Source organism: Dermacentor variabilis, chromosome 7, assembly GCF_050947875.1.
Source record: "Dermacentor variabilis isolate Ectoservices chromosome 7, ASM5094787v1, whole genome shotgun sequence".
Taxonomy (NCBI): domain Eukaryota; kingdom Metazoa; phylum Arthropoda; class Arachnida; order Ixodida; family Ixodidae; genus Dermacentor; species Dermacentor variabilis.
The window spans coordinates 87048701-87075269 of NC_134574.1; the positions used below are offsets into that span (position 1 = coordinate 87048701).

Consider the following 26569-nt stretch of genomic DNA (forward strand, 5'->3'; position numbering starts at 1 on the left):
TGGCGACGAAGCAGAGGCGAGACGATTTGCTAGTGCGAAACTTGCACGGTATATTCAAAGGTAGTTGAAAGAAAATAAGAGCATGAAGTAAGTAGTATCAAGCATGAAGTCCCACAAAGTACATTTCGGAGCCCCTTAAATAGGCTCTCTACAAGTGTGGGCGGGATCTTGCTTCCGCCGATGACACGTGACAGGCACGGAGAGAGGGCCCCTCCTCCTGCAATACCGAGCACGGGAAGGAGAAGTCGATCCTCTTTTCGACGAATCCGGGGAGAAGGTCGGGTGAATGACCTCTTTGGCGCCGTGGGGTCCGGCCAAGAGAAGGTGTAGGGTATGAGGTAAGCACACACGATGCCACGACCATGAGAGGAGGGGAAAGGGATGAGGTCGCCCGTGGGCTCTGGCTCAGGGGGTAGGGTGAATGACCTGTCGCCACGTGGTGTCAGACGCCAACCCTAACAGCAGATCCTCCTTTTGCATGAACGAAAGAAAGAAAAGAATTGGAGCAGCGCTGAGTAGCTTACCGACCTAAACCTGTCCTATTTGTGCCGCGCCTTAATACGCGTCTGGTGCGAGTCGTTCGAAGTTGGAACGTTCGGCGAGTTATGCAGCGACCCCGCCAAGCGACTGGTCGAACTTCGCCAAGCCACCGTCCTTTGGCTTGCTCCACACCAGAAGGGCGCGCGAACGTGAAATTCGCGTTCGAATGCGATCTCATTGTAGGCGACTATGCGCCCTTCGTGGGTATGCGTCTTGTGAAGAAAAACCACAGCTGACAGATCCGTTGGCACGAGAGAAGCACGCTTACGATCGTCGGCCTAATGGTTAGAACAGTGGACGGCTGTGCCGGAAGGAAGAGCTTCGATCTCACCATCGGCCTCGCTTGTCTGCATGCTTAGCAGTACAGGCTTGCTTCACCCGCTTTTGGAGATACCTAACTTAGAAACCGGAGTGTGTCGAGCGTACTCGAGCTCGTCGCAGTGGGCACGGGATTGCAAGTTTGTAAGACAGGTCCCAGATAAAGAAGCGTCACTATGACAAACTAATGTGCAAGGTCGCCCGTCAAGCACGCGCGCTCGGAGCTGTCGAGATGTCACAATCGTAAGCTGGCCTATAGTACGTTTGTTTTTCTTTTCGTTATGCACGGTATTTGCCGGAAGGATTGTGTAACGGAAAGTTCAACAGAATAAGGAACGTCAAATAAACGCCTGCAGCCTCGCGTGACGTAGGTACTGCAGTGATGCGATCGCGCTTTTGTTATTCGTTATCTAACGGGTTATCCTCTAAAATATTAGGCTCTAGTTTGGCCTGCCTGAGCATCATGTGCCGACTTCGTCAGTTCGACGACCGGTTTCCTTGGCACAGCAGATTTTTCCCTAGCTCGCTTGCTGTACATCCGAGTCGTTTGCCACAGCCCTGTGATTCGGAGTTCCAAATGCACCACCAGTGATATATACACGCTGCGTCACGCAAAAAAAAAAAATTCTTCAGGGCACTGATAGAAAGCGTGCTGTTGCTCGGAGCTGCTGCAGCGGCACGTGGCAACAGCTGCTTCTTTCGCGTTTCGTGACCTCGACAGACGCGGTTCGCTGCATTGTCGGCCGTGCCTTAGCATTGCCAGACGCTGACTGACGCCGCTACGATGCAGGCCGTGTTTTACCAAGTTGGTTTCACGCGCTTCCCTTCGGCGAGGAGGAACCGTGCGCAGCTGTGACGTGCCCACGCGTTTGGCTTCCCGATGTTTGGATCGGACTGCTGGTACGATCTGTTGGGAACTCGGCGCTGACGCCCGTGGTTGTACCTGGGTCGCAAGCCCCAAGGGTAGCGTTGGCCTGGCGGCCTGGGGTACAACTGGAAGCATCCGAAGGTCCCGGCAAAGCATGAGTCGACTGGTAACAACAAAACAACTTGTTTATTTTAACATCGCAAAGAGTTGGCGGTCAGGTTGACCGAAGTAGAGAGACGGGAGAGCACTTCACTCAACAGAAGAAATCGGAGCCCTCCCTTTTGCGTCCGGGGGCAGCTGTTTTTATACTCTCGCAGTTGAGGGCAAGAAGGAACCCCTCAAAAGACGAGCACGTGAATGTACAATGGGCTAATGGTGACGCACACTGTCGTAGCGATGCCGTAGCACCATGACGAGCACGATCTCGTAGCACCCTGTCGAGCACGATCTCGTAGCACCCTGTTGTAGCGCTGCCGGTCGGGCACAATGACTGTAATGAGAGGATGGTCCCTGCTTTGGCATCGCCTGTTTCGGGCACAATGACTGGAATGAGAGGATGGTCCCTGCTTTCGCATCGCCTGTTTCGGGCACAATGACTGGAATGAGAGGATGGTCCCTGCTTTGGCATCGCCTGTTTCGGGCACAATGACTGGAATGAGAGGGTGATCTTTTTCGGTCGCATCGCCGCAGTCGCGCCTGGAAACACCTGCCGATGAGTGTTGCGGCGACGACGATCGGGCCAAAATGTCTGCCGCCCCGCCGCAGTCGCGCCGGCAAAACCACGTGTCGCAGGCGAAACGCAACAGACCGCCCCGCCGGGGGAAGGAGATCCCGATGGACAGGGGACTGCATCCGCTGTCCGGAGGGATGTCGCTCGATGATGCTCATAACCGAAGTCGGGCGTCCCTCGACGTTTCTTGAGCGCAGCGCACAGAGAAGGCCTCGTTCTCTTGTTCAGGTTCGCACGGGACACTGCAAAGTGACTTCGGGAGAGTTCACATTTTTGTTCTCGTTCCCGGTAAGCGTTAGAACTACGCTGAAACTCAACCGCTCAGTCAGCAAGCACGGCACAACCCTCACTAAGCCCTGCCAGGCTCTTTCCCCTTTTTATACCACTGCCTAGTTCCTTACAGTAGTCTAGCATCACTCAGAACGCGTCCACAAATTGAAAACTTGCACTAGAAAGCATATCATCACTTTGAAACACTAAACAAAAGCAATATGTTAAAAAAATCCTGCCTCAGGAAAAAAAACATCAGTAACAAACAATTTTGAGGCTGATTCCTACGTTAGGGGCTTCGACTTAAGCCATCGGCGTTACCGTTGAGACTCCCCTTTTTGTAACGCACCTCAAAGGAATATTGTTGTAAAGCGAGGCTCCAGCGCAGGAGGCGGCCATTTTTGGGAGAGATGGTCTGCAGCCATTGGAGAGGGCAGTGATCCGTCTCAATGATAAACCTCGAGCCGGCTAGATAGCATGACAATTTCTGAACGGCCCACACGAGACACGCACACTCTTTCTCGGTGGCGCTATACGCCTGCTCACGACTGGTCAGCTTACGACTAGCATACAGGACGGGGTGTTCTACTTCTCCATTTTCCCGTTGGCACAGTACAACGCCCATGCCTCGCTCACTAGCATCGCACTGAACAATGAACCCTTTTGTATAGTCTGGCGATCGTAGCACAGGCTGGCTTGTTAGGGCACTCTTTAGGGCGCTAAAAGCTCTTTCCTTTGTCTCGTCCCAGACGACTGTTTGAGGCTCTGTCTTTCTTAGAGCATCCGTCAGGGGAGCCGCGATACCAGAGTACCTAGGGATGTACCTCTGATAGTAGCCGGCGACCTCTAAGAACGACCGAATATCGGTCTTTGTGCGCGGTTGCGGAAAGTCTCGCACAGCGGCCACTTTTATTTCAGAGGGGCGGCGACGACCCTGACCAATCACGTGACCGAGGTAGACAACCTCGGCCTGTGCTAACTGGCACTTAGGAGCCTTTACTGTCAAGCCTGCTTCGCGCAGGCGGGTTAGCACTGCCCGCAAGTGTGTCATATGCTCAGACCAGGATGCGGAGAATATCGCTACGTCGTCTAGATACGGTAAAGCGAATTCTTGCTGTCCCCGCAACACTTTATCCATGAGACTTGAAAAACAGTATGGCGCGTTCTTCAAACCAAAACTCAACACTTTAGGACGGAATGTTCCCATTGGTGAAATGAACGCCGCATACCTACTAGCCTCTTCTGTAAGTGGAACCTGCCAATAACCCCTGACAAGATCTAGGGTGGAAATAAACTGAGCGCTACTAACTTTCTCAAGGCGCTCCTCGATGTTAGGGATCGGATAAATTTGATCCTTAGTGATGGAATTAAGCCTGCGGTAGTCGACGCAAGGACGAGGTTCCTTGCCCGGTACCTCAACTAAAATCAAAGGGGAGGTATAATCACTCTCACCTGCCTCAATAACACCGAGCTGTAGCATTTTCTTTACCTCAGCCTCCATAATATCGCTCTGGCGGGGTGACACCCGATACGCCTTGGATCGTACTGGCTCTGGGGAGGTAAGTTCTATATCATGAGTAAGTACCGAAGTCCTACCAGGCCTCTCAGAGAACAGACCTTGAAACTCTTGTAATAGCTGGTGTAGTTCGGTTTTCTGCTCAGGCGACAGCGGTGCTTTACTGATAAGGTCACTAATGACTTGACCGGTGTCTTCCCTGTTCGTCACTGAGCCTAGTCCCGGAAGCTCGATCGGAAGCTCTTCAGGAACGTTTACCATCATGCACACCACTGCTTCCCTTTGTCTATAAGGTTTGAGCAGATTACAGTGGTAAACTTGCTGTGCTTTCCGCTTTCCTGGCAGACTTACCACGTAGTTAACGTCCGACAGTTTCTGAACAATTCGTGCTGGGCCCTCCCACTGCACGTCTAGTTTGTTGTTTAGCGATGTGCGCAATATCATGACCTCATCGCCAACCTCAAAACGACGGGCCCTGGCTGTCCGATCATAATAAACCTTGGCCCTCTGCTGGGCCTTTGTCATTGCTTCACCTGACAACTCCTGTGCCCTTCTTAAGCGTTCGAGGAGCTTAAGCACGTACTCCACCACGACTGGGTCGTCGCCCCTACCTTCCCACGATTCTCGAAGCATGCGAAGCGGAGATCGAAGCGAGCGACCGTACACCAGTTCAGCTGGCGAAAACCCCGTAGCCGCATGCGGCGCGGTCCTTAAAGCAAACATCACCCCAGGCAGACACAGCTCCCAGTCAGTTCGATGTTCAAAACACAACGCTCTCAACACGCGCTTCATGACGGAGTGGAGCTTCTCAACGGAATTCGACTGTGGGTGGTACACTGAGCTGTGTAACAGCTTTACCCCACACCTTTCGAGAAAAGTTGTCGTCAAAGCGCTAGTAAACACTGTGCCCTGATCTGATTGGATTTCCGCAGGAAAACCAACTCGCGCAAATATGGACAGTAGTGCATTAACTATCTCAACTGAGCTGAGTTCTTTAAGCGGCACTGCTTCAGGGAACTTTGTCGCTGGGCAGATCACAGTCAAAATGTGTCTGTACCCCGTGGCTGTTACCGGCAGAGGTCCCACAGTATCAATAACGAGCCGTCTAAAAGGCTCCGTAATGATAGGTACCAATTTCAACGGCGCCCTCGATTTGTCCCCTGGTTTGCCCACCCGCTGACAAGTGTCACATGTCCTCACGAAATGGTCTGCGTCCCGAAAACACCCTGGCCAATAGTACTCTTGCAAGAGACGGTCCTTAGTTTTCTTAACTCCTAGGTGTCCGGACCACGAACCCCCATGCGACAAGCGCAACAGATCCTGACGATAGCATTGAGGCACGATCAGCTGATCGAACTCCACTCCTCTGCGGTCTAGATACTTCCGGTACAGGACTCCACCCCTTTCCACAAAACGCGCAGTTTTCCTGGCGATACCTTCTTTGACATTGCAGCGCACGTTTTCCAGGCTGCCATCCTTTTTTGGCTCGGCTATCAAAGCCGTCCGGCTGACTTTTAGCAACCTATCAAGTCCGTCTGACGTAGGCGCGATGAGCAAATCAGTAGATAGCTCTTCTAACTTTCCCGCGTCGGGCGTTTCCTCTCCAGTATCTGGCGCCTTTAACGTTACAGACTCAAGTTTATTCAGTTCGGGCGTGCTCTGAATATCAGCTTGCTGCGCCTCTGACCCTCTTTCGTTGTTTGATAACGTCGGCCCCGCAACCACCGCCTTTGCAGCGAGCTCCCGAACCTTCGATCTGGTTAAGGCCTGAACACTAGCTTCACCAAACAAAAGCCCCTTCTCGCGCAGGAGGTGATCGGACCTGTTTGAAAATAGGTACGGGTACTGGGGTGGCAGCATAGATGACACTGCCGCCTCTGTCTCAAGCGCTCCGAAAGGTCCTTCAATAAGCACCTTTGCTACTGGCAGACACACGCTATGAGCTTCCACGGCTTGCTTGATCCACGCGCACTCGCCCGTGAACATATGGGGTTCTACGTAAGACGGGTGAACTACATCCATCGTAGCTGCGGAATCGCGAAGCACTCGGCACTCTTTCCCGTTCACGAGGAGGTCTCGCATGTAAGGCTCGAGAAGCTTCATGTTCTCGTCAGTGCTGCCTATTGAAAAAAACACAACTTTTGGTGTTGTTTCCGGACACTGCGCCGAAAAGTGACCCGGCTTCTGGCATGTATAACAAACGCCCGCTCGCCTCATCTCGAACCGCTTTCTGCGTTTGGCTGCCGCCGTCTCTTTACGTTTGGTCGGACTGCTTTCACTCGCATCCTCACTACGCGTGTCCCCCTTAAATCTCATGGGCGTGAACTTCGGCCTCTCAAACTTCGAGCCAAATTCACCCTTTTGACCGTCCTTAGCTCCGCGAGCCCGACGCGTCACAAACTCCTCGGCTAGCTCAGCGGCTTTAGCCACCGTACAAACGTCTGGCCTATCCAAGACCCAGTATCGCACGTTCTCCGGTAACCGACTATAAAACTGTTCTAGCCCGAAGCACTGCAGAACTTTATCGTGGTCACCAAACGCTTTCTCTTCTTTGAGCCACTCCTGCATGTTCGACATAAGCCTATACGCAAACTCTGTATATGACTCACTTTTGCCTTTCTCATTTTCCCGAAACTTCCGACGGAACGCCTCCGCAGACAGCCGGTACTTTTTTAGCAGACTCGATTTTACTTTGTCGAAATCCTCTGCTTCCTCTCTATCCAAGCGAGCGACTACGTCGGCCGCCTCGCCGGGTAACAAAGTGAGCAAGCGCTGTGGCCACGTTTCTCGAGAGAACCCCTGCTTCTCGCACGTTCGCTCAAAGTTAACCAGGAACAAACCAATGTCCTCTCCAAGCTTAAACGGCCGCATCAGGTCAGTCATTTTGAACAATACTCGTTCTCCTGCACCGTGTGCCTGACTTCCATTACGAGCGCGTTCCATCTCTATCTCGAGACGCTTCATTTCCAAAGCGTGTTGACGGTCACGCTCTTCTTTTTTCTCTTGTTGCTCTCGCTCTTTCTGTTCTTTACGTTCGCGCTCTTCTTTTTCTTTTTGCTCTTTAAGTTCGCGCTCCTGTCTTGTTGCAGTCTCTCTCTCTTCAATGGTCTCAAGGCATTCCGACAGCTCGTCATCCTCAGCCTCTAACTCAAGAATAGCCTTTATCAGTTCTGGTTTTCTTAGTTTGTCTGAGACATCCAGACCCAACTCTCTTGCAAGCTCCAACAATTTCGGTTTGCGCAACGACTTCAAATCCATGGCTGCTCTGAATGCTGCTTTCTCTACTGCTTACTATTGTCTTGCCGCAAACTAACCCGGCAGCAACGACAACCACAATTACCAGCTCTGTTTCTGACACTAACAAAAGCCTGGCAAAGCTCAGAAGAAGAAAGTCCCGCACTCACCAAACCTCGCAGGCAGGAATTCCGCGCAGTCGTTCCGCTGCAGGCAACCAGTCGTCACACAGGGCTCGTTGCACTGCTCCCGGATCGTCGACGAGCTGCTCAGCATACAGTCAACTGCATCTCTTCGCTGCTGGCCTCCGTTGTCGCGATCTCACCGCTGGCAGACAGTTGTTTGAAGTCGGAGGTGATCCCACCGCTGCCACCAGATGTTTGGATCGGACTGCTGGTACGATCTGTTGGGAACTCGGCGCTGACGCCCGTGGTTGTACCTGGGTCGCAAGCCCCAAGGGTAGCGTTGGCCTGGCGGCCTGGGGTACAACTGGAAGCATCCGAAGGTCCCGGCAAAGCATGAGTCGACTGGTAACAACAAAACAACTTGTTTATTTTAACATCGCAAAGAGTTGGCGGTCAGGTTGACCGAAGTAGAGAGACGGGAGAGCACTTCACTCAACAGAAGAAATCGGAGCCCTCCCTTTTGCGTCCGGGGGCAGCTGTTTTTATACTCTCGCAGTTGAGGGCAAGAAGGAACCCCTCAAAAGACGAGCACGTGAATGTACAATGGGCTAATGGTGACGCACACTGTCGTAGCGATGCCGTAGCACCATGACGAGCACGATCTCGTAGCACCCTGTCGAGCACGATCTCGTAGCACCCTGTTGTAGCGCTGCCGGTCGGGCACAATGACTGTAATGAGAGGATGGTCCCTGCTTTGGCATCGCCTGTTTCGGGCACAATGACTGGAATGAGAGGATGGTCCCTGCTTTGGCATCGCCTGTTTCGGGCACAATGACTGGAATGAGAGGATGGTCCCTGCTTTGGCATCGCCTGTTTCGGGCACAATGACTGGAATGAGAGGGTGATCTTTTTCGGTCGCATCGCCGCAGTCGCGCCTGGAAACACCTGCCGATGAGTGTTGCGGCGACGACGATCGGGCCAAAATGTCTGCCGCCCCGCCGCAGTCGCGCCGGCAAAACCACGTGTCGCAGGCGAAACGCAACACCGACCTGCGAGGAACACTGCGGCACTGCTTGCCGTCCCGGTTTTTCCCACGCCCCCGTTGCCTGTCTCGGTTCGCTCGTACCCTGTCCCGTTCGCGTACGGGCGCCATTTCGCGTATGCGGTACGGGAGCCTGGGACTTCCCCGCAAGCTCAAGCGCGCCCGCCCAAAATAGTCGAGTTTGTTTAGAAATGGCGGAAGCGAACAGGTGTACCACATAAAAAATAAATAAAGCTGTGTGGCGCCATCACTCGAGGTGACGCGAAACCCGCGCCGCGGAACTCACGGACCGCTGGCGTTCAAAAGAGCACAGGCAACCCTGGCTCAGCGCCAAAAGGTGGCAACGAAGAGGATGGTGCCCTGTGTCTTCCTTTTGGACGTCGCTACTGGAAATCACGTAAAACTTCGGCGTACTAGAAGTTGCAGCTTAAGAACTGTTGTGAAGAAACATTAGGAAGAAGACGGAAGCCGGTAAGCTTGTGTACAATAAGATTACGATGCAGACGAAATGGATAAATGAAGAGGTATACTTACGCTACCTTTGTAGCTGTAGTTTTGTGTCGTCTATCCACTCACTGTTCACTGCAGTGGCCAAAAATTGGAGGACGCTTAAGCTTCGCCTTCAAGAGTGGAACGCGACAGCCTTCCCGTCGACCTGCCAAGGGGTGTAAGACAATGGGCTACGGCGCAGCGATCACTTACGAGGCGCCCCGCATCGGGCGTGGTGAGCGTCGAGCAACACAGCGTTCGGCGCGGCAACGAAACGTGCGCCTGAGCAAGCGGCGCACGCCTGAGCCTTAGAAACAGCTCGTTTCTAAGGCAACACCGCATTCACTAGAGGCGCTTTTGTACCGCTTTGAAGCATCGAACTCGTGGCTGAGTTGTAATAAAGAAAAACTCGTGGCTGAGTGGTAGCGTCTCCGTCTCACACTCCGGAGACCCTGGTTCGATTCTCACCCAGCCCATCTTGAAAGTTGTTTTTTATTCATGAAGTGCCTGCCGGGATTTATCGCTCACGGCCAACGCCGCCGAGGACACCGGCTTTTCTGCGACATGAGCTCCTTTACGCTGTCGCATTAAAAAAGTGACTGTCTGAACCGTGCCTGTGGCCGCCGTGGCCATTGTAGTAGACAAGTGGGCAAACGCCGAACAAAAGACGCTTAATGGCGGGCGCTGCGTCACGTGACGAAACATAGCGGCGTCCACAGGCGTGGTGGTAGTGCAAAAGGTCTGTACGGGCGTACGGTAGCTTCAGTGGCACCACGCACGCTGAAAACCCTTATTCCGATTCTGTTAAGCCTTGGCCGGCTTTTGAGCGTATAGACCGCTAGCGTCCGCTATTTCTAGGGCTCGCTGTTTCTATCACCGCAACGTCCTGAAAACGGTCGTGCTTGTTACAGGACCTCAAGTGGTTGAAATTAATCAGGAGCACCCACTTCAGTGTCCCTCGTAGCCCGCGTGTTACTTCGAAACGTTGGGACCCTATAATTTGATTTGAATCCCTCGAGAAGAAGAAATTCCCGAGAAACTGAGGATATATGACAACTGTTCCTCGTGGTGGGCAGCTAAATCGGAGGTGAGGGGGGGTGAAAGAAAGAGGAAAAAAATTTGAGTCACTTTAGCATGCGCTAAAGAGGGTGAAGGCGAAAGTCAGCGTGCTCGCGAGACATCAATTAAATTACGTGACATTCTCATTCGAATACGTTACTTATACTTGCTTTCTCCCACCAAACGGCCGTGAGTTCGTCTCCCACCAAAGGTAGTGGGTTCGAGTGTCGTAACTCCGTATTAACAGTGCCTTAATTAATTTCACCTTAACACCAAACGTCGTGGGTTCGACTTTCACATAAGCATGGTGTCAGCGGCATCGGAGCCAGCTGTGGAAGACGACGAACGCGCGACCTGTGGCACGAGCGCGTGTCTGCGTGAGGCGAGCTCACGTGACTTTCTGTACCGCGCGTTAGCCGCCCGGTACCGCCCGGTAGCCCCGTTAGCCAATCAGACCTGACGAGATGAGCCCGACAGTATGGCGCAATTTGACAACGGTCCCTTAAAGGGACTGACAACTGGCCAGAATGTATTGTGAGACGTTGGTGGAAGTGACTGATTTATAGTGGAAGAATCCAGCACACTGTTCGCGATTCAAGTAGGAATTAGAATTTTCAACTGGCAAAGAAACTCAAAAAACCAGTAAGCGGCGAGGCGTGGTGGTGAAATCTTGCTACTTTGGATGTAATATGTAAGATGACTGTACGTTAGTCGATTGTTATGAAATACAGCATAATGATTGCCTAAAATTGCAGTTGGTATGTTATTAGGCACTCCGCATTATTTTATGCTTCGGAAGTAAAAAAAAAAAAATCGCACGCGTGCCTACGGCAACATGCTGAACTCCGTATCACTTGTATATGCGTCGTTTCGTTTTCGGTCCGATTGTTTTGTTTTTACAGGTTAACTACCAAAGCAGTTAGCCAGGAATCCGCGAAAACACGTCGCTATTATCACAAAAATTCTTTAACAATTAAGAAAGCGTAAGTCGCAGGAACACCGACTTGATAAACAAAATCATACTTTGTCACAGCTACTACGCCACACTTGTCTGCCTCCCAGTAATGCCGGCGTACAATCGCTATCGCGCTCACCTATCACCATTTTCAGCATGCTTCCCGTGAACATCCTCGCTGCAGATCGAAAAATTCTGATAAAAAAAAAAGTTCCACGGCGTTTTTTCGCGTTAGCATTTCGTGGTTAGATACTCTGACCGGTAAGCTTTCCATTGCACCCGAAAAAAAAAAAAAGCATCTCGAAAATTGGTTGCGAGTCCCTTTAACGGCGCCCCCCCCCCCCCCCCCCCCCCCCGTTCCATCAAACGACGGACGTGGCCACTTGAATAGGGACTGCCAGAATCTCCGCTTTCGTGGCTGCTTTAGGCGCGCGGAAGTTTGCTGCATTGTGAGGCTGCTTAATGTGGCGGGAGAAAGCTCTCGCGAACAGGGTCGCTGCCGGTGGCATCGCCCGATAAGCCCACTTGGGCCGGAAAGGGACGACCCCGTGCCGAACACCGCGTGATCGGGCGGGGGAATTTCGCGCTGGGAGTCGGCGGCGGCCCCTGTTGCTGCACCGTCGTTGACGCTGCTCCGTGCCTTTGCACGCGCTCGTGAACTTTGTTTACTGTCACCGGAGGCTGGGCGACGAAAACAAACATTCGATATGCCGTCTTTGTTGGCGAACTGACGAGAACTGTGTTTCGTAACGATTCTTTTCATTTTCCACTCTTTTGGCCCTTCTTCGTTGGCCACGCCGGATGATAGGGCGTCGATAGAACTGCAGGAAAAGAAATCCCTCTATGCGACCTGTGCTGTTCTGACTTTCTTGGAATAGCGGCGCCGCCCTCCACGGCGACAGTGCCGGCGATAAACCGGGCAACGCCCCGACGCATCACAACGAACGACATTTGCGAGTCCGTTGTCCACGCACGGTAAAGTGCGTGCGCGGCTGCAATTTCTGGTTCCTTCCGACTGCCGTTAGAAAAGCTCGCTGCCGTGACGCTTTCGTGGCGGTGTGCGCGCGCGCTGATTTACTGGCGCAAACGAAAAGCACTGCTGGGTTTCTGAGCTTGCAATTCACCGCTCGCCCCCTCCTCCCGTATTTTTCTTTGATTGCGACACACAGCAACTCGAGTGAGACTGCATGCGACGCCTTGTTTTCGTTGGAATTTTTTGTTTTCTTTGTTTTGCTTCGCCGCTATAGCAACGAGCGCAGCAAGCGAGAATTCCGTTTCCTCGCTACCGCGTGACAAGTTTCGCCCCCCCCCCCTTCTTCTCTCGTCTGTTTTGCTTTCTCCTCCTCTCTCCCGTGTTGTTTCAAAGAAGAAAACAAACATCGTTTCCTCCTCGTGACTCCCTGTGGCCGTCCCTTGACTCGCTCGCCGGTGGCAGCAACCCCTCGGTGCGTTCTCGTCCCACGCGCCAATGTGGAAACCGCTGCCGCCTGTGTTTTTGTAGCGGCAGCCTCCCCTTCGGCCTATGAAAGAAAGCTCGACTCCCTCCTCACCTTGCTTACGCTGGGCGCGGCTGCGCCTCAAGACGGGGGTTGGTCGGCGAGTTTCTTTCTGGTCATTTGGTCGTCGCGTGCACATGTTCCTGTCATTTTCTTCGTTATATTATTATTATTATTATTATTATTATTATTATTATTATTATTATTATTATTATTATTGAGTTCGTTGTTGCTATACCGGTCGCGTCATTCCAATCGGCCGTTCGGGCGATTGTCTCTGTGTTTCTCGCTTCTTTTTTGGTTCTGTTTGAAAGACCCGCTGCAACGGCTCGGCTGCTGAGTTCGAGATCGCGTGTCTGAATCACCGCTGCTGCGCCCACATGCCGATGAAGACTGAATGCGAGAACGCTCACGTAGCTGCATTGGAATGCAAAAACAGTCGGTGTCGGAAGTTCAGGGACTGCGGTGTCTGCAAGAACGTTGGATTTCGGAGCCGCTGGCGGTGAAACCCGCACAACAAACGCTTCTCGCGCACACCAGCGCAGACAGAAAAATCCGAGTAACACACTGTGACCGTCTAGTCTGCGCAAATACGCAGGTTCCCTTTTATACCCGCTTTCCATAAACGTTTCCCTAAAGGAACACTGGCGTTCGAAATTAAACAGGAACCCGTCCGTTTAAGCCCATAGTTTGATTTCAATTCACGGCGTTGGGGACGCCATCCAGTTGCCAACTGCTTAGCAGATGACGCAGTACGGAAACTCGGAAGCTGCAAGCAGCTGTCCTTGACTCTACCGTACGAGTGGCACGGGTCCCTCTGATCTGCAGCCGCTGAAGAGTGACGGAACTAGTCCCAGCATGCTATGCGAGCTCTGTGTCTTCCCGCCGCTCTCGTAACGTATCTGGTCCTCGAGTCGCGACCACTCGAAGTGCTGACCGTCGTTCCGTCCGCGTCTCTGTCTGCCGATAACCGCGCGCTCTGCCCGCAGTGCTTCCATCTCTCCTCTGAGTGGATAGCATTGTGATAACAGAAGTGGATAACGTTGTTTATTGCCGCTGGTCGTGTAGGGTCCGCTTTCCTCTTTGTTATAACTTCGCGGCGCTCACGGTCGCAAATATTTGAGTTGATGTTCGGGGGGGGGGGGGAATATGTGTGCTTCCTTTCTCTTTCTTTCGTAGCTTTTGTCACGCGTTGAACCTGCAGTAGCACGCCAAGCCTTGTGCTCGGCTAATCTCTCCAGTTATCATCGAACTTTCTCTACTTAGCGAGCGCGCGTATTTTCGAGCGTTACTGGCTGATTGATGTACACACGGTTTCCTTATGATACATTTTTAGAATCCGCGAGCCACGTCTACGATAGGTAGGCTATGCAGTGCAAATAACGTGCAAGTGATTGTTTTAGGAAGCGTTTGCCTGAGCCAAGCGTGATAGCATAAATGCACGCAGCGCCCAAATCTCTGAGCAGAGTTTAAGTTGAGCCCAGAAGACCCAAGATTCAAAATGTTGTTGTCCCGCTGCTGTATATACATTCGCCACTGTACTAAATTCCGCACGGTTAAAGTTGTGTTACTTCAGTTGCACTCTGCACCACTTCGCCTCCCCTCTAAAAGCATTGCGGCAGAGGGAGGGAGGCGCGACTCGCTTCGGCGACGAGCGGTGTCCTGCTCGCCATTTTTCCTCGCTATGCGCACGTGCTTCCGCCGTGTGCGCCGGCACTGCAGCAGCGCTGCGCGGAGTGATAAGCGCCGTACCGTGACGTCACGGTCAGCGCTTTCCTCGTTTTCGTCTGGTCTAGGCGCATATGTGCAGGCGTACATATACACGGTGGACCTATTCCACGTCGCGGATGCTGTACGAGGAGCATTAAGGCACTGTGGTGCGCCGCAAAATATAGTGGCGCGCTTCGACGTGTATACGTTCGCCGAGGAAGCGAAACTTTCCTCGTGTTACGGTAGACCGATTTATTTCCTCGGCCGCGAGTTTTGCGAAGTCGTCGGCTGCTTGCATACACCGCTAGCAGACGACACGGGACGCTGGTGCCCAGATTCTATGTTGACTGGAGCCAGTTCAAGCTTTTCACTTAGGGTATTGCGCGCGCAGCTTATGTGCTGGATGGCGTGTCCGCCCGCAAACACCAGCACACGCATCGTCTGAATCTGGCAAGGCGAAGGGGGGCGAACGAGGGATGCAGCTATGATTTCGACAAGGAGCCTTTTCATTGCTTCACCGGTGCTTTGCCTTGCACCAGGGGTGATATTCTGAACGATGTCAAATTCCACCGTGCCGTCAAATTCTGCAATGGTGGTATTCTGAGCCAATCCCGCGTGTAGAAGTCCTCTGAGGGAACCGATAGCTGACAAGATGCCGAATTTGACAGAATAGCAGCCCAGGTGCGAACGCGAAATCTAGGGACTATTAACGGGATAGCACTGAGAAACAAAACAAATGCGTCTCAAACGACCGGATAGGTCGCTCGTGCTCCCACGCCATCTTCTGTTGCAGAAATGACGAGGTGCTGAATCAATTGCACTGGCGCGTGCAAGCGAGCGAGTACGTGTGTATATATGCAACAGCAGCAGGAAGTGGGGTCCCGTGCGCGCGTGTGTGGCCGCCAGCTCGCTTCGGCCGGCCACCGGCAGCGCGAGCCGGCTCGTGGAACGAGGAGAACACGGGCGCGCGCGTGTAGTTAACCTCGATCCACGTTTGCGCAGTCGAGCGTAATGGTTGCTCGGCCGGTGTACGTGCGTGTGACGCATCGCGGAACTAGTTGTGTCCGGATGTTATACGGCACTCGAACGGAGGAAGGCGGGTCCGCCCCTGGGAAGCTGCTGGGGCTCCCAGTGCGCGAGGTGCGCAGACGGGGCCGATGCGGAACGGGGGGAGGGGGGCGGGAAGCACCCGGTTTCCATTCAGGACGGTCACACTCGTCCGTTGTTCGTGCGATTTCGACGGGAAAGTGCTACGGCGCAGATTCAGCGCCGGAATGGAGGGTACGCGGCGCGCCTGCCTTGGCCGGTGAAATTTTAAACCTGAGTTAAATTTTGCGCTTTTATTTTTGTGCCGACAGCACGATGTGATTATGAGGTTCGCCGCAATCGATTTCGGTTCAATTTCGACCACCTGTGGTTCTTTAACGTGCGCGCAATGCGCAGTACATGGGTACGAGACCACATCGCTACCGAAAAGCTCAGGTCAGCACCTACACATGTACATAATGCATCGGAGGATGAGGAGGAGGAGGAGAGGGTTGCAGCCGTTGTGTGCCTGGATTAATGGCTTGGCAAACGCGTTGAGGCTGTGTGCGGGCGGTCGATCTAATCTCTGTGTGCAAAGCTTCTTTTTTATTCTTATTCGCCGCCTATATCTTGCTGTTCGGCGGCCAACGTGAGGTTGCGCGCCAGCCTTTGCAGCGCGCGTGAGTTCGGCGTCTGAATGCCCTTAGCCCGATAGTCGTCTCCTAATCGGAGGGGAGGGGGTGGAGGTGCCGCGGATCCTGTTCCCGCGCGGAAGACGTGTTCTCGCGAAGCCCGCAACGCTTGCCAAATAACGATCCTTTCAGTGGCTCGCCGGCGGGGAAGGGAGGGAGCACCCGGCAACAAGCCGGGCCTTTGTGGGCCTGCGCCGTGGCTTTCGCCACTGTCGAGGTCGACTTGCGTGCTGGCTCTCCCGGAAATTACCTTGCAAATCATCGCTCGATCGATGGCCGTGTGTCGATCGACATCTTTTTTCGCTTCTCGCCGGGATGTTTTCACCTTTTTTGTAGGGGTGGCGGGGGTGGGGGGGAACCGTACGGTTTCCCACAAAGAATTACTGGAGGGAACTCTGGCGTTGTATCTCTAAGAGGTACGAGCTTGGCAGTTCAGCCAGCATGGAAGTAGTAAGTGGATTGTGCACGAATTTGCCTATAAGCGTTCTCTATTTGGCTTCAAGCTACTTCCCGATTTTGCGTATTGGACGTCGAAATACTACTTTATATATGCAACAATTCTCGGTGATTATGCGTGTGAGTCTTATTGCCTCCTGCGCTTTTGTAACAGTAGGATTTCTTAGAAATTTTGGGCGGTAAGGGCAGATATACAGCAAAGCAAATAAAGCCGCAAGAATAATCTGAAGCCACAAGCTCGAAGATCAGACAAGTCCACGTACTGATCACCACAGCCACGAGCGGGGAACGATCGCGGCGCCTGAATTCGCTTTAGAAATTTTAGCAGTAAACTTCCTGGCAGAAACCACCGCCAAAAGTTTTTCTCTTTTCCCCTCTAGATATGTACGCTGTGGAGAGAGAGAGAGAGAGAGAGAGAGAGAGAGAGAGAGAGAAAGAAATCTTCACAATTCTTTACGCCAACGTCCGGCGCTCACCTCGGCGGAAGATCGCAAGGCTGCCTTTCGCGTTTCAGAAACACGCGATCGCGCTCGTATCGAAACTTGGCGCCCGCCGTTTAGAAATGCCACGCGAAACGAGCTCGGTCGTCGTTTGATCGCTGCCGCAAGCGAAGGGCGCGTAAAAGCGTGTACACAGCCCGTGGCCGCGTTGATTGCCATATTTTTTCGCAGCCGGGGGCGCAAAAGAAGCCTAGCTGCCGTCGGCTGCTTTGCATGCGCGGCCCAGGGCGACCGCCGCCACGGGTGGTATATAGGCTCTCTAGCTGGCCGTGTGCGCTTTGTGCGATGCCGCTGGGAAGAAGTCGCCCTGCATGCGAAGTGGCTCGGCTCTGGTGGCGTGCGCGCTCGGATTGATTACTTCCGTGCAGCGCGCTGGCACGCGCGGTCTGCGGCGTGATGCGGGCCGCCATTGTGTCTGGCGTGCCTCTGCGCCGCACGCCGTTTCCCGTCGGTACGCAGACTCTCGACGTTCGCAACTTCGAGGAGTGCGTGCTTCCGGTGTGTAAATTTGTGCCCTCACGTGCAGCCTTCATTCCGCGCGGCTCGACGCGCCCTCTGTGGTGGTCACACGGTGAAGTTGTGTGCAGGAGTCGGCATTTCGGTCACAATACTGGCGATGTTCGCGTTCGGCGTCTGACTGAAAAATTCGCGCACCTGCGCGGTCATGAGCCGTAAACTAGTCCGGAAATTCGTTCCTCGCCATTCCCATCTCTGGTTGCTGAGTGCCTCGAGCGTAATAGTCCTAATTGCTTTTTGGAACACGCGTAATTTTCAGAAATAGCGACATTTCAAGAGGTGCTTGTGGGCCCTTTTGCTTTCGGCTAAATATCGGCGTCCTCCCCGTGGGCAGAGCATTTCGGTGCGTGTTTCCTATTGCGCGCTGCCCATGCTCGATTTCGCTGCTTTCATGTTTTGTTTCCTTCTCTTATTCTTCTTCGTTCTTTGGACAGCGTCGATTTGAGTGCCCGACTCGCCTTGCCGCCCGTCTTCGGATTCGCCGTCGACGTTGCAGCACACGTCGGTTCCGAGAAAGTCGGCGAATCTGGCCGACTGCGAAGCGTCGGTGTTTCGATGAGAACGCTCGCGTACGCTGTAGTGATGCGCCCCCGACACCTTCGTGAAGTCGAGGAAGACTTCTAGGGTGCTTCGCTGTACGACGAGGTCTCCTTACTACGCAGAACTTGCCGATTAGCTGCACTTTCGGCCTGCTCGTATACAGCAGCTGCACGAAATTGTGCTCGCACGGGGGGTCGCACGGACCCGTTCCGCTGCGCTTGTTCGTGACGCGAAGCGTCTCGTTATTCCGTTCTATGTCGTATCCGTGCGAGCTCCTTCAGGTAGCCCACGAAATACAAAAAAACAAAAACAAATAGGAACGCGTAGGCCGCACGCGTTGCAGCGGCCCGCGTGAGAAGCTGCCGCGCACAGCTGTTTTCTTGGCCCGCACTCTGCGGGGCACCCGCTCTCGCTACTCGTACGCTGCAGCACCATTCTGTGCGCACTCCCGCACGTATAATGGCGCTCTCTCTCCATCTTGTTCGCTCCGCCAGTACGCTCTAGCTCTGCTAACGGAGTCGCTGCGCCGTTGTACCGAGGCGCACTTGAAGGGACGGCGTGGCCGACGCTGAAGAACGTCTGCGGGTGGCCCGCCACGCTGCTTTGAGCACGTGCGCGTGGCGCCCGTGCTCGGCGCACTGGGTCGTCCTTTGGAGACGGTGCGCGCTCTGAGAAAAATAACCTCCTCTCCATGCCTGGGTGTTTATTTCTTGCTTTTTTTTTGCTCCAACTACCATTGCTTGTATTTTCTTTCCTTGACATTCGGGTCGAGCGCTTCCGGAAGGTGCCAAAGATGTGCACCGACGAGGAGGAGCGCCCAAATGATACTTTCCGGTGCAGGGAGACTCAATCGAAATTCGCTAGCGTTCTGTTCGGTTGTCATACTGGCCTACTACCATTCCCTTCATTGATCGTTTGCCCCATACTGTTAGCATCTTCTTTTGCGTTTTTGTGTTGGATGGCGCTAGTAATGTCTTCACTGTCACGGTGCCGCATCGTTCAGGGTAGCACCAGACACGACCTAAATCGCAGATGGTACCAGCCTCACGCGCGCAGGTGTCAGTGTTGTTATACTGGGCGCACAAAGTGTTTGTGCGTGATCTTTCCAAGTCCGCCCCAACAGGCAGAGGACGAGCGCGCCCACCCCGCGTTTAGCGTTGACCTTCCTCGTGCACGAGACGCTCGTCTCTGTCATTTCGTCTCTCCCCCTCTCCGCAAGGGCGGTCATTTGGCCTCGAGCCTGCACCGTGCAAAATGGCGTACCAGGGCCGCGGCCATATCCCGCATCGTCTGCTTCCAAGCTGCACGTCGTCTGCCGTGGCCCGTCGGCCACGCCATCGTCTGTTGGCGAGTTCGCGCTCCGTTACATTCGGCAGCCCGGCCGCAGCTCCCTTAATGGCCGCACCGGGCATGCGCGCAACACGCTCCTCCTGGCGGGCACCTATGCCATCCCTGCTTACTACCATTACTACGTCTACTACGGTCCAGTCGGGACCCCGGCCACCGCTGCTTCATCGAATCGGGAAGGGCTCGGTTGGTCCCGGCCGTTCCTTGCTCGGTTGGTCGCTCGGTCGGTTGGTCGGTCGTTGACTCGAAAGAGAACGGCTTGCACCTCCGTAAGCACTTTCTGCTTGCCTCCCCGCTGCTCGCAGCGGCGGCCACCCCCCTCCCTGCTCCACTGTGGCCTTTCGAGAGGGGCTGCGGCGACCTCTGGCTGAGATCGCATCGGCCCGATCGGCTGCGCCGAAGAAAAACTAAGAAGCTACGGTGGGAAGTGGCCGAAGTAGTTCGGGCCGGCTGCGCTTGATGGAATCGTGGCGCGAGGAAGCGGTTAGGGGGGTAAAAGGCGCGGCCGAGACTGAAGCCCTCCCCCCCCCCCCCCCCCCCCTGCTTGTGGAAGCGCGTGTATGCAAAAGGCGGCGTCGGCCGCGCTGAGGACTGCTTGGCGTGCGGTGCGCCTCATCTCGGCTGTTGGGCAACTTCAGCTTCCCTGGGGAGCGCAGTGCACGGCTGCAACGACGTTCCCCTGAAAGCCGGGTTATGGGCGGGTCACTCGGGCGAGGGTCTGCGGTTAGCGATAAGGTCTTCGTAAAACACCGACCGCGCGTCAGCCACGGGCGTTATGGGAAATCGCGTTTTCCCGTTTAGTTCCACGATGCGAGAGCGTTGCACTACCGCTGCGTTCGTGTGTTTGTTCTCATGCAGCGGATGCACACTGTAAGAAGAGATGTGTGGAATCTTCGACCCCCCCGAGAGTACCGCACTTTTCGCAAGAGATGTATCGAATGCCGAACTTAAATGGACGCTAGAGCAAAATATTGAGCCGAGTTTGATCTGTACATTATTCGTCTTGAAGTCTATTATTGTTTCCTGTGTGCCAGTATGTCACTTTGTTATGTAAAAAAATTGCCACCAAGTTCCCGTTGCTGCTGCTCAGTTTGAACCGCTCGCATCAAAACGGATGAGTTGACGTAATCGTGACATCCCTCGATGGCGCCATCTGCGAATCAGCTGGCGCTGACGTTGCAGGAGACATTTGAACACTTGAACAGGTGGCGCCGCTGTGATTTTTCATTTTAGTCATTTTCTCGCTTTGCAAAAGCCCTCTTCTCACTACGAGTGCCGTATTCATTATGATAGAAGCCTAATCTTTTTATCAGGCTCTACTTAATATTTTGCTTTAGTGTCCCTTTAATTGCGAAGTATTTCTGTGGTGCATGCTGATCTATGGTGTGTGCTACGCCACCACTGCGACAAATAGCGGTGCATGTAACCAAACTCCACTTCATCAAACTCTGAACTGTGCTGCATAAAGCTACGAGCAGCATCGGCTAGCAACTGGAAAGGGGAGCGAGAAGAAGGGCTCATCCGTTGCCCGCCTCTGATAGTGCGATGCCTGCTGAATGGGCGATTCATGACAGCCGTTACAAGGGCCCTCAACTACACTGTGGCACAGAGTCTTGGCAGGTGTAGCTTCGCTCCGGCTGCAGTGCTTGCACTTTCTGTCTGCGAACTCGGGACAATTGCGTCACCTTGCGACTCGATGAGTGTGTCGTAACGGGAGCCGACGACGGTGAGAACTAGCCAGAGAAAAGATAACAGCTGCAGCGATAAGGCTCAGTTGACCGTGAGAGGGAGGTTAGCCCAATATGCGGGTGGAAAATCTTCCACGTGCACGAACACCGTTTACGGCCACAGTCGCTTTTGTGGGAGGGAAGCCGCTCGCTGCTCACATGACTCGAACCACTGTGACACTGCTGCATCCTGCGAAGGACTGGAGCATTGTGTAGTGCATTGTAAGCGAATGAGCAAGCTCGCTTCCTGTATAGTATCCTCTCCACCATGCCGCACTGTTATTCTTTTGCCGACTAATAAGCGAGTGTGTGTGTGCATATCCTGTGAGGTTGCTTTGCGGGGTGCAACGAGCAAGCACTGGTCTCGCACTGGTCTCGATGTTGGTTTCAGTTTCAGTTTATTATTAGTTAAATACAATGAATGGGTAAGAGACAATATACAGATGAGGGTCCCAAAGTCAAAGACTGCAACGGGACCCTCGGTTAATAATAACAATGGAGAGATGAATTAAAGATGAGCAAGCTAAGTAAAAGAAACGAAACACAATCGCGAGAAATACAACATCGAAAAATTGTTGTTCCCAGATCTCCAGACGATGCTTGTGGGTATTTCTGCACGAAGTAAGCTTTGTGTGGCTGGCGTTATCAGCTCATCTCTGCTAAGAATGCACAGAGAGGGTGACGATTTGGTGATGGCTGAAAAAAGGCGAAGAAAATAAATGCAAGATATTACCGACGTTTCCCCCCATTATATTTGCACCTAATAAAATTGCAGTTGTTGGAAAGTTGTGTAACCTTTTGCAATTTTGGGAGGAACATATCCTGTTCCTTTTCTTCTTCTATGTAATCATGTGTTTATGTATTCAGTGCAATAATTTGATGTTGTATAAGGGAATATGTAATATTCACACAATGCAACATATAAATAATAATAATGTGTAAAAAAATACCTCGAAGAGGAAGGTTAGCCAGAAGAGCGTTTGGTTGACTACTCTGCACCGGGAAATGGGAATGAGAAAATAGAAAGATAAAGAAAGGTTTTCTGGACTCGTATGAACACAAAGAAAGTGGCACTTAATCAGAGGCAATCATACAGAAAGCCCTTCGGAGCTTTGTGTGCCAATGAACAGTGAGGATTCCTGCTACTATGCAATTTTGTGGGATTTGGGTTCTTGACATAGCAACACAACTGGCGTTTGATTTGATAGGCTGAGTTAAGCTTCGCTAGTTCAGTGAAACCACATAAGGCTTCCCATGCAACTTACCATATCGGCAGCTCTATTACAGAGTTCAGATTTTCTCCTGCAGCACATAACCTTAGTGTGAAACTTAGCCATTCCATGAACATTATTGATGAACTGGACAATGTCGTGAAAAAGAGAACACCCGACCAGAAAACTGACCTCATTGTTTCCCTGCCTTTCTTTACCACCTTGCAGCTGCCCACCTCGCACTTTCCTCCCAGCGCTGTGCCGCATATTTCTCGACGAGGGTGCACCCGACAATGTGCTCGAAGTGACAGCCCGGGCTATCACCTACTACCTGGACGTGTCAGCCGAGTGCACGCGCCGCATTGTGGCTGTCGATGGCGCCGTCAAGGCCATGTGCAACCGTCTCGTGGTTGCCGATGTGTCCTCGCGCACCAGCAAGGACCTCGCTGAGCAATGCGTCAAGGTGTGTGTGGTCATCCCCCATGTCTTGTTTCATTAGCTCGTTGGCTGTATGAGGAATTTTTAAGCAGGTGCCGTGGACAGGCTTCAACAATAGTTGAGGTTTTCCATTAACAGGCTTGCAGCCAACCTCAAATGTGTTAAGCTAATCTTAATTGCGATTGGCACCAAATGTCATCATACCTCGTGACTCTGTCATAGTTTCATGAAATGGACGAGTCTTCATAACGAAGCATCGGTACTTGGAATTCATGTCGTTAGCAGAGATATTGTGCGCCAGTAGCTTGGAACCTGGTCACATCTTATTCTGTTGGGACTGTGTAAATGGAACCCTGACTGAAATAGCTTTGAGATTCTTCAAACATGATTTGTTGTTCTCGCTATGTTGTCATTTGGCCAGGTGCTGTCTTGTACTATTCCACTTCAGTTGTCCTTCGATCAGATGTCGTTATGTCTGGGATTATTGTTTGGTTGCAACAGGTGACAAAAAAAAAAAATCTTTACAAAATATGGCTCCCTGGTCTAATCAAGGAGCACAAATGGTAGTTTCTGCAAAGAACTAGCATTTAGCCTTTTGACAGCTTCTGTATATGCGCATTTAGTGAAGGTTACATGTTGTTTGTGCCTCACATGCTCTGTGAGCACTGTTCTAGTGCCCACAAAGTGCAGTTGTTTGGGGTCCATTATGTGTTCTAATAACCTGTGAATTCTCTGTAAGCTGACTTGTTTCTGAAAGTGTTCTTGAGGCTACCTATGAGGCAAAGCTTTGTGTAATGCCCATCACTATGAAAGCAAGCTTTCAAAAGTGGCTGCCAGTATCATGGACCCTTATCAATAGACCCTTTAGCAAGATGCCCAGCTTATTTCAAGCTCGTTCTTAAAATGATGATTGATGATTAGAGTTTTAGCTTGTCCATACACGCATATGAGATGACTAGGTATGGTAAACCTGGACAGCAGTAACAACACTGGTCGCAACATCTTGTGGCACTTTGTCCAACGTTAACATGTGAAGCGTATTTGTGTTGAACGAGTGTTCTTGTCTAAGCAATGTAAAACAAAAAGGACTGCACATTGATTCTATTGCTGCCAGTGCTTTACGGCAGCAGATAAGTACAATATGGTTAGCTGCTGCATTAGCAGCTGTGTCCTCACCTGTTAAGCTAACTTGGCTGCTCATGTTTATACGCCTGGTAACTCGGCATTCTGGGAATGGTAATTATGTACTTACGGACAAACTAAAACTCTCATTATTGCTTTTGTATGTTAAATATGATAAAAGGAAGGTACACCCGTGAACAAAAGTATACGAACCAGGGATTGCGTGATAAAACTCATTTTCTGCTCTGTCAGTTGATGGAACTTGAAATTAAAAGCTGCAGTCCAAACTTGGCATTGCAAATTCTCTAGTGCACTCATCAGTTTCCGTTTGTGCATATTAATTATGGAGAAATTGTTTTTTTGACGACCCTGTGGTCCTCATACTTTTGCTCACAGGTATACAAGAGCAACAACAATGCAATAGTTGACTGGTTATCAGCATTAAGCAGTGCTTCGACTACCATGCTTTGGGCAATATGCATTGCTGGAAAGCTAGATTATATAGCTTTTCTAAAAGGTCAAATTGGGGCCCTTTGAAGCTGTTTTTAAGGTAACAGTGCTGGTGACTCAGACAAGCTTGTTACCTTCTTAGTGGGAATTACCAACAGTACTCTCTTTCGACATGAAAATTGTAGTGAAAATTACCAGTGAAATGCCTCTTCTCTGCCAGGCATGCTGCTTTTACAAGCGTTTACAAATTTGTAATAATTACGCTGCAATCGACAAAAGTTGCCTACAATCATGAGGCAAATTTTAGATCTGTGTTCAGATTTAGAGTTCCTGGCTCCATATAGTTGCTTTCTTACCATCTAGTTGTACCATAAAAAGATGTGGCAGTTTCAGGGAAGCAAATTTTTGCTTCCCTGAAAAAGCACATTCTTTGGCTGCCTTTTTATTATTACCATTTGCCACAGAAACAAATGATGTGATTAGTTGTGGTGGCTATATGTCGATGTGTCAGCTAACACATATTTCCATTAACAAAAGTGAATCTGCAAGCTGCCATGATCGCTTTTGATTATAATGAAGTGTTTGCTGTAAGACTGGATGATGCTGTACAACTCCTCCGTGCCCGTGATGTGTGCTGATTTAGCCGATTGCCTGTGGACATTTCCCCGCCTGTCTGTGGTCAGGTGCTGGAACTGATCTGCACTCGGGAGGCCGGTGCCGTCTTTGAAGCGGGCGGCCTGCAGTGCGTGCTGTCCTTCATCCGGGACAAGGGCTCCCTGGTGCACAAGGACACGCTGCACTCGGCCATGGCCGTGGTGTCCAGGCTCTGCGGCAAGGTGGACACCAGTGACGCCTGTCTTCCAGCCTGTGTGGAGGCCCTCTCCCTTCTGCTCCGACACGAGGACACACACGTGAGTCTCGTCGCCTTCTTCCACGCTGCAGTGTTGATAGCGTCAGTGGAGTTGTAGCTCCAACGTTGAAGCATTTTATGCCTTGAACTATGGTGGCTCCTCACTAAGTAACTGAGCTAGAGCGGGCACTCTCCCATTTAATTGAAATTCAGTTTTCGTGACCAATAGGAATGCACAGATGAAATATGGGGCTCAGTGTAGCTTCGAAATTTCTGCACAGCTTGTAGACGGATCTGCTTAGTCTGGTCAGTTGTTTACTGAAAAGAATGTATGGCATTGTGTATGAAAAGTTAACTAGACTCAACCTAGCAACATTTGTTTACATTTATTGCAGGAAGAAAACTTGAAGTAGTGAAACTACCCTAATATGCATGACGTCAAAGTGACTTCTTCATTTCTGCCTAACTCCCTGCGGGATAATAAAAAAACAAGCAAATAATAATAAAAAAACATCGGGGTTGTCAATCTGTACTCATCAATCGTAGAGCTAGTATAAGCAGCTTTAGAAGGGTTATATCTGTCATTAAGAACTCTGTTCAGTGATCATGATTAGGGGTTATTGTAATCCTCTGCCACTTGGTGGCTGCTGGCAGGTTGTGGCATAAGGGTTACACAGTTGCGAGCACAGTTGAACTGTCACTGGCGTTGCATAGGATTTCTTGAATTTTTGCTTTGGTTGGCACTTGTATAGCTCAGATTTATTATTCAGCTGATGAAAAAGGCCTATGCCCTGTCTTATTTTCTTGTCTTGGGCTAAAAGCACCACTTTGAAAATTGACATTGTCTGATGTTATGCTTCTATTTTGTACATACGTCTTCTTATGATGGAAAACAAAAGCTGCTACTTTGACTGCAGGCACAGATGATGGTTTTCCTCAGAAGTGAGCCCATAGATGAGGTACAGACACAGTTGTTCGGTTAGGACATTTAGATGTTGTTTTACTGTGTTAAAGAACCTGGAGTCTTAATAAAATCTGGTAAACCAAGAGGTTAGAGGATGATATCTTGTTCATGCTATCTATCTATTCATGCTACGGAAATGAACAACCATTTCACATTTGTAAAATGTGTCATGTCATTACCTTGACCAGGACGAAAGCTTGGGCAAGCTGTTTTGCTTTTAGTACTGGTAAAAACAGTGCCGGGAGGTCCAAGCAGGTGTGTACACCCCAGTCTACACCTGTGTATGCATCTGTGTCTTCCTTTCTGTCCGATGTCTTTTGCACTGTGTTTCGGGTCCTAGCATCGTAATCTTGAGATCAAGCACAATATAATATGTCT

At 51.6% G+C, this 26569-nt stretch overlaps 1 protein-coding gene across 3 annotated transcripts in view; it reads left to right on the forward strand.

Annotated features, from left to right (window-relative positions):
- The window catches only part of Ufd4 (ubiquitin fusion-degradation 4-like), a 160138-nt gene that overhangs the window by 58169 nt on the left and 75400 nt on the right, over positions 1–26569 (forward strand). For all 3 annotated transcript variants that reach the window (XM_075698741.1, XM_075698743.1, XM_075698742.1), the window contains exons 2-3: positions 22596–22830; positions 25061–25288. In XM_075698741.1, coding sequence (XP_075554856.1) covers positions 22596–22830; positions 25061–25288 — 463 coding nt within the window. The remainder of the gene's footprint in view (positions 1–22595; positions 22831–25060; positions 25289–26569) is intronic.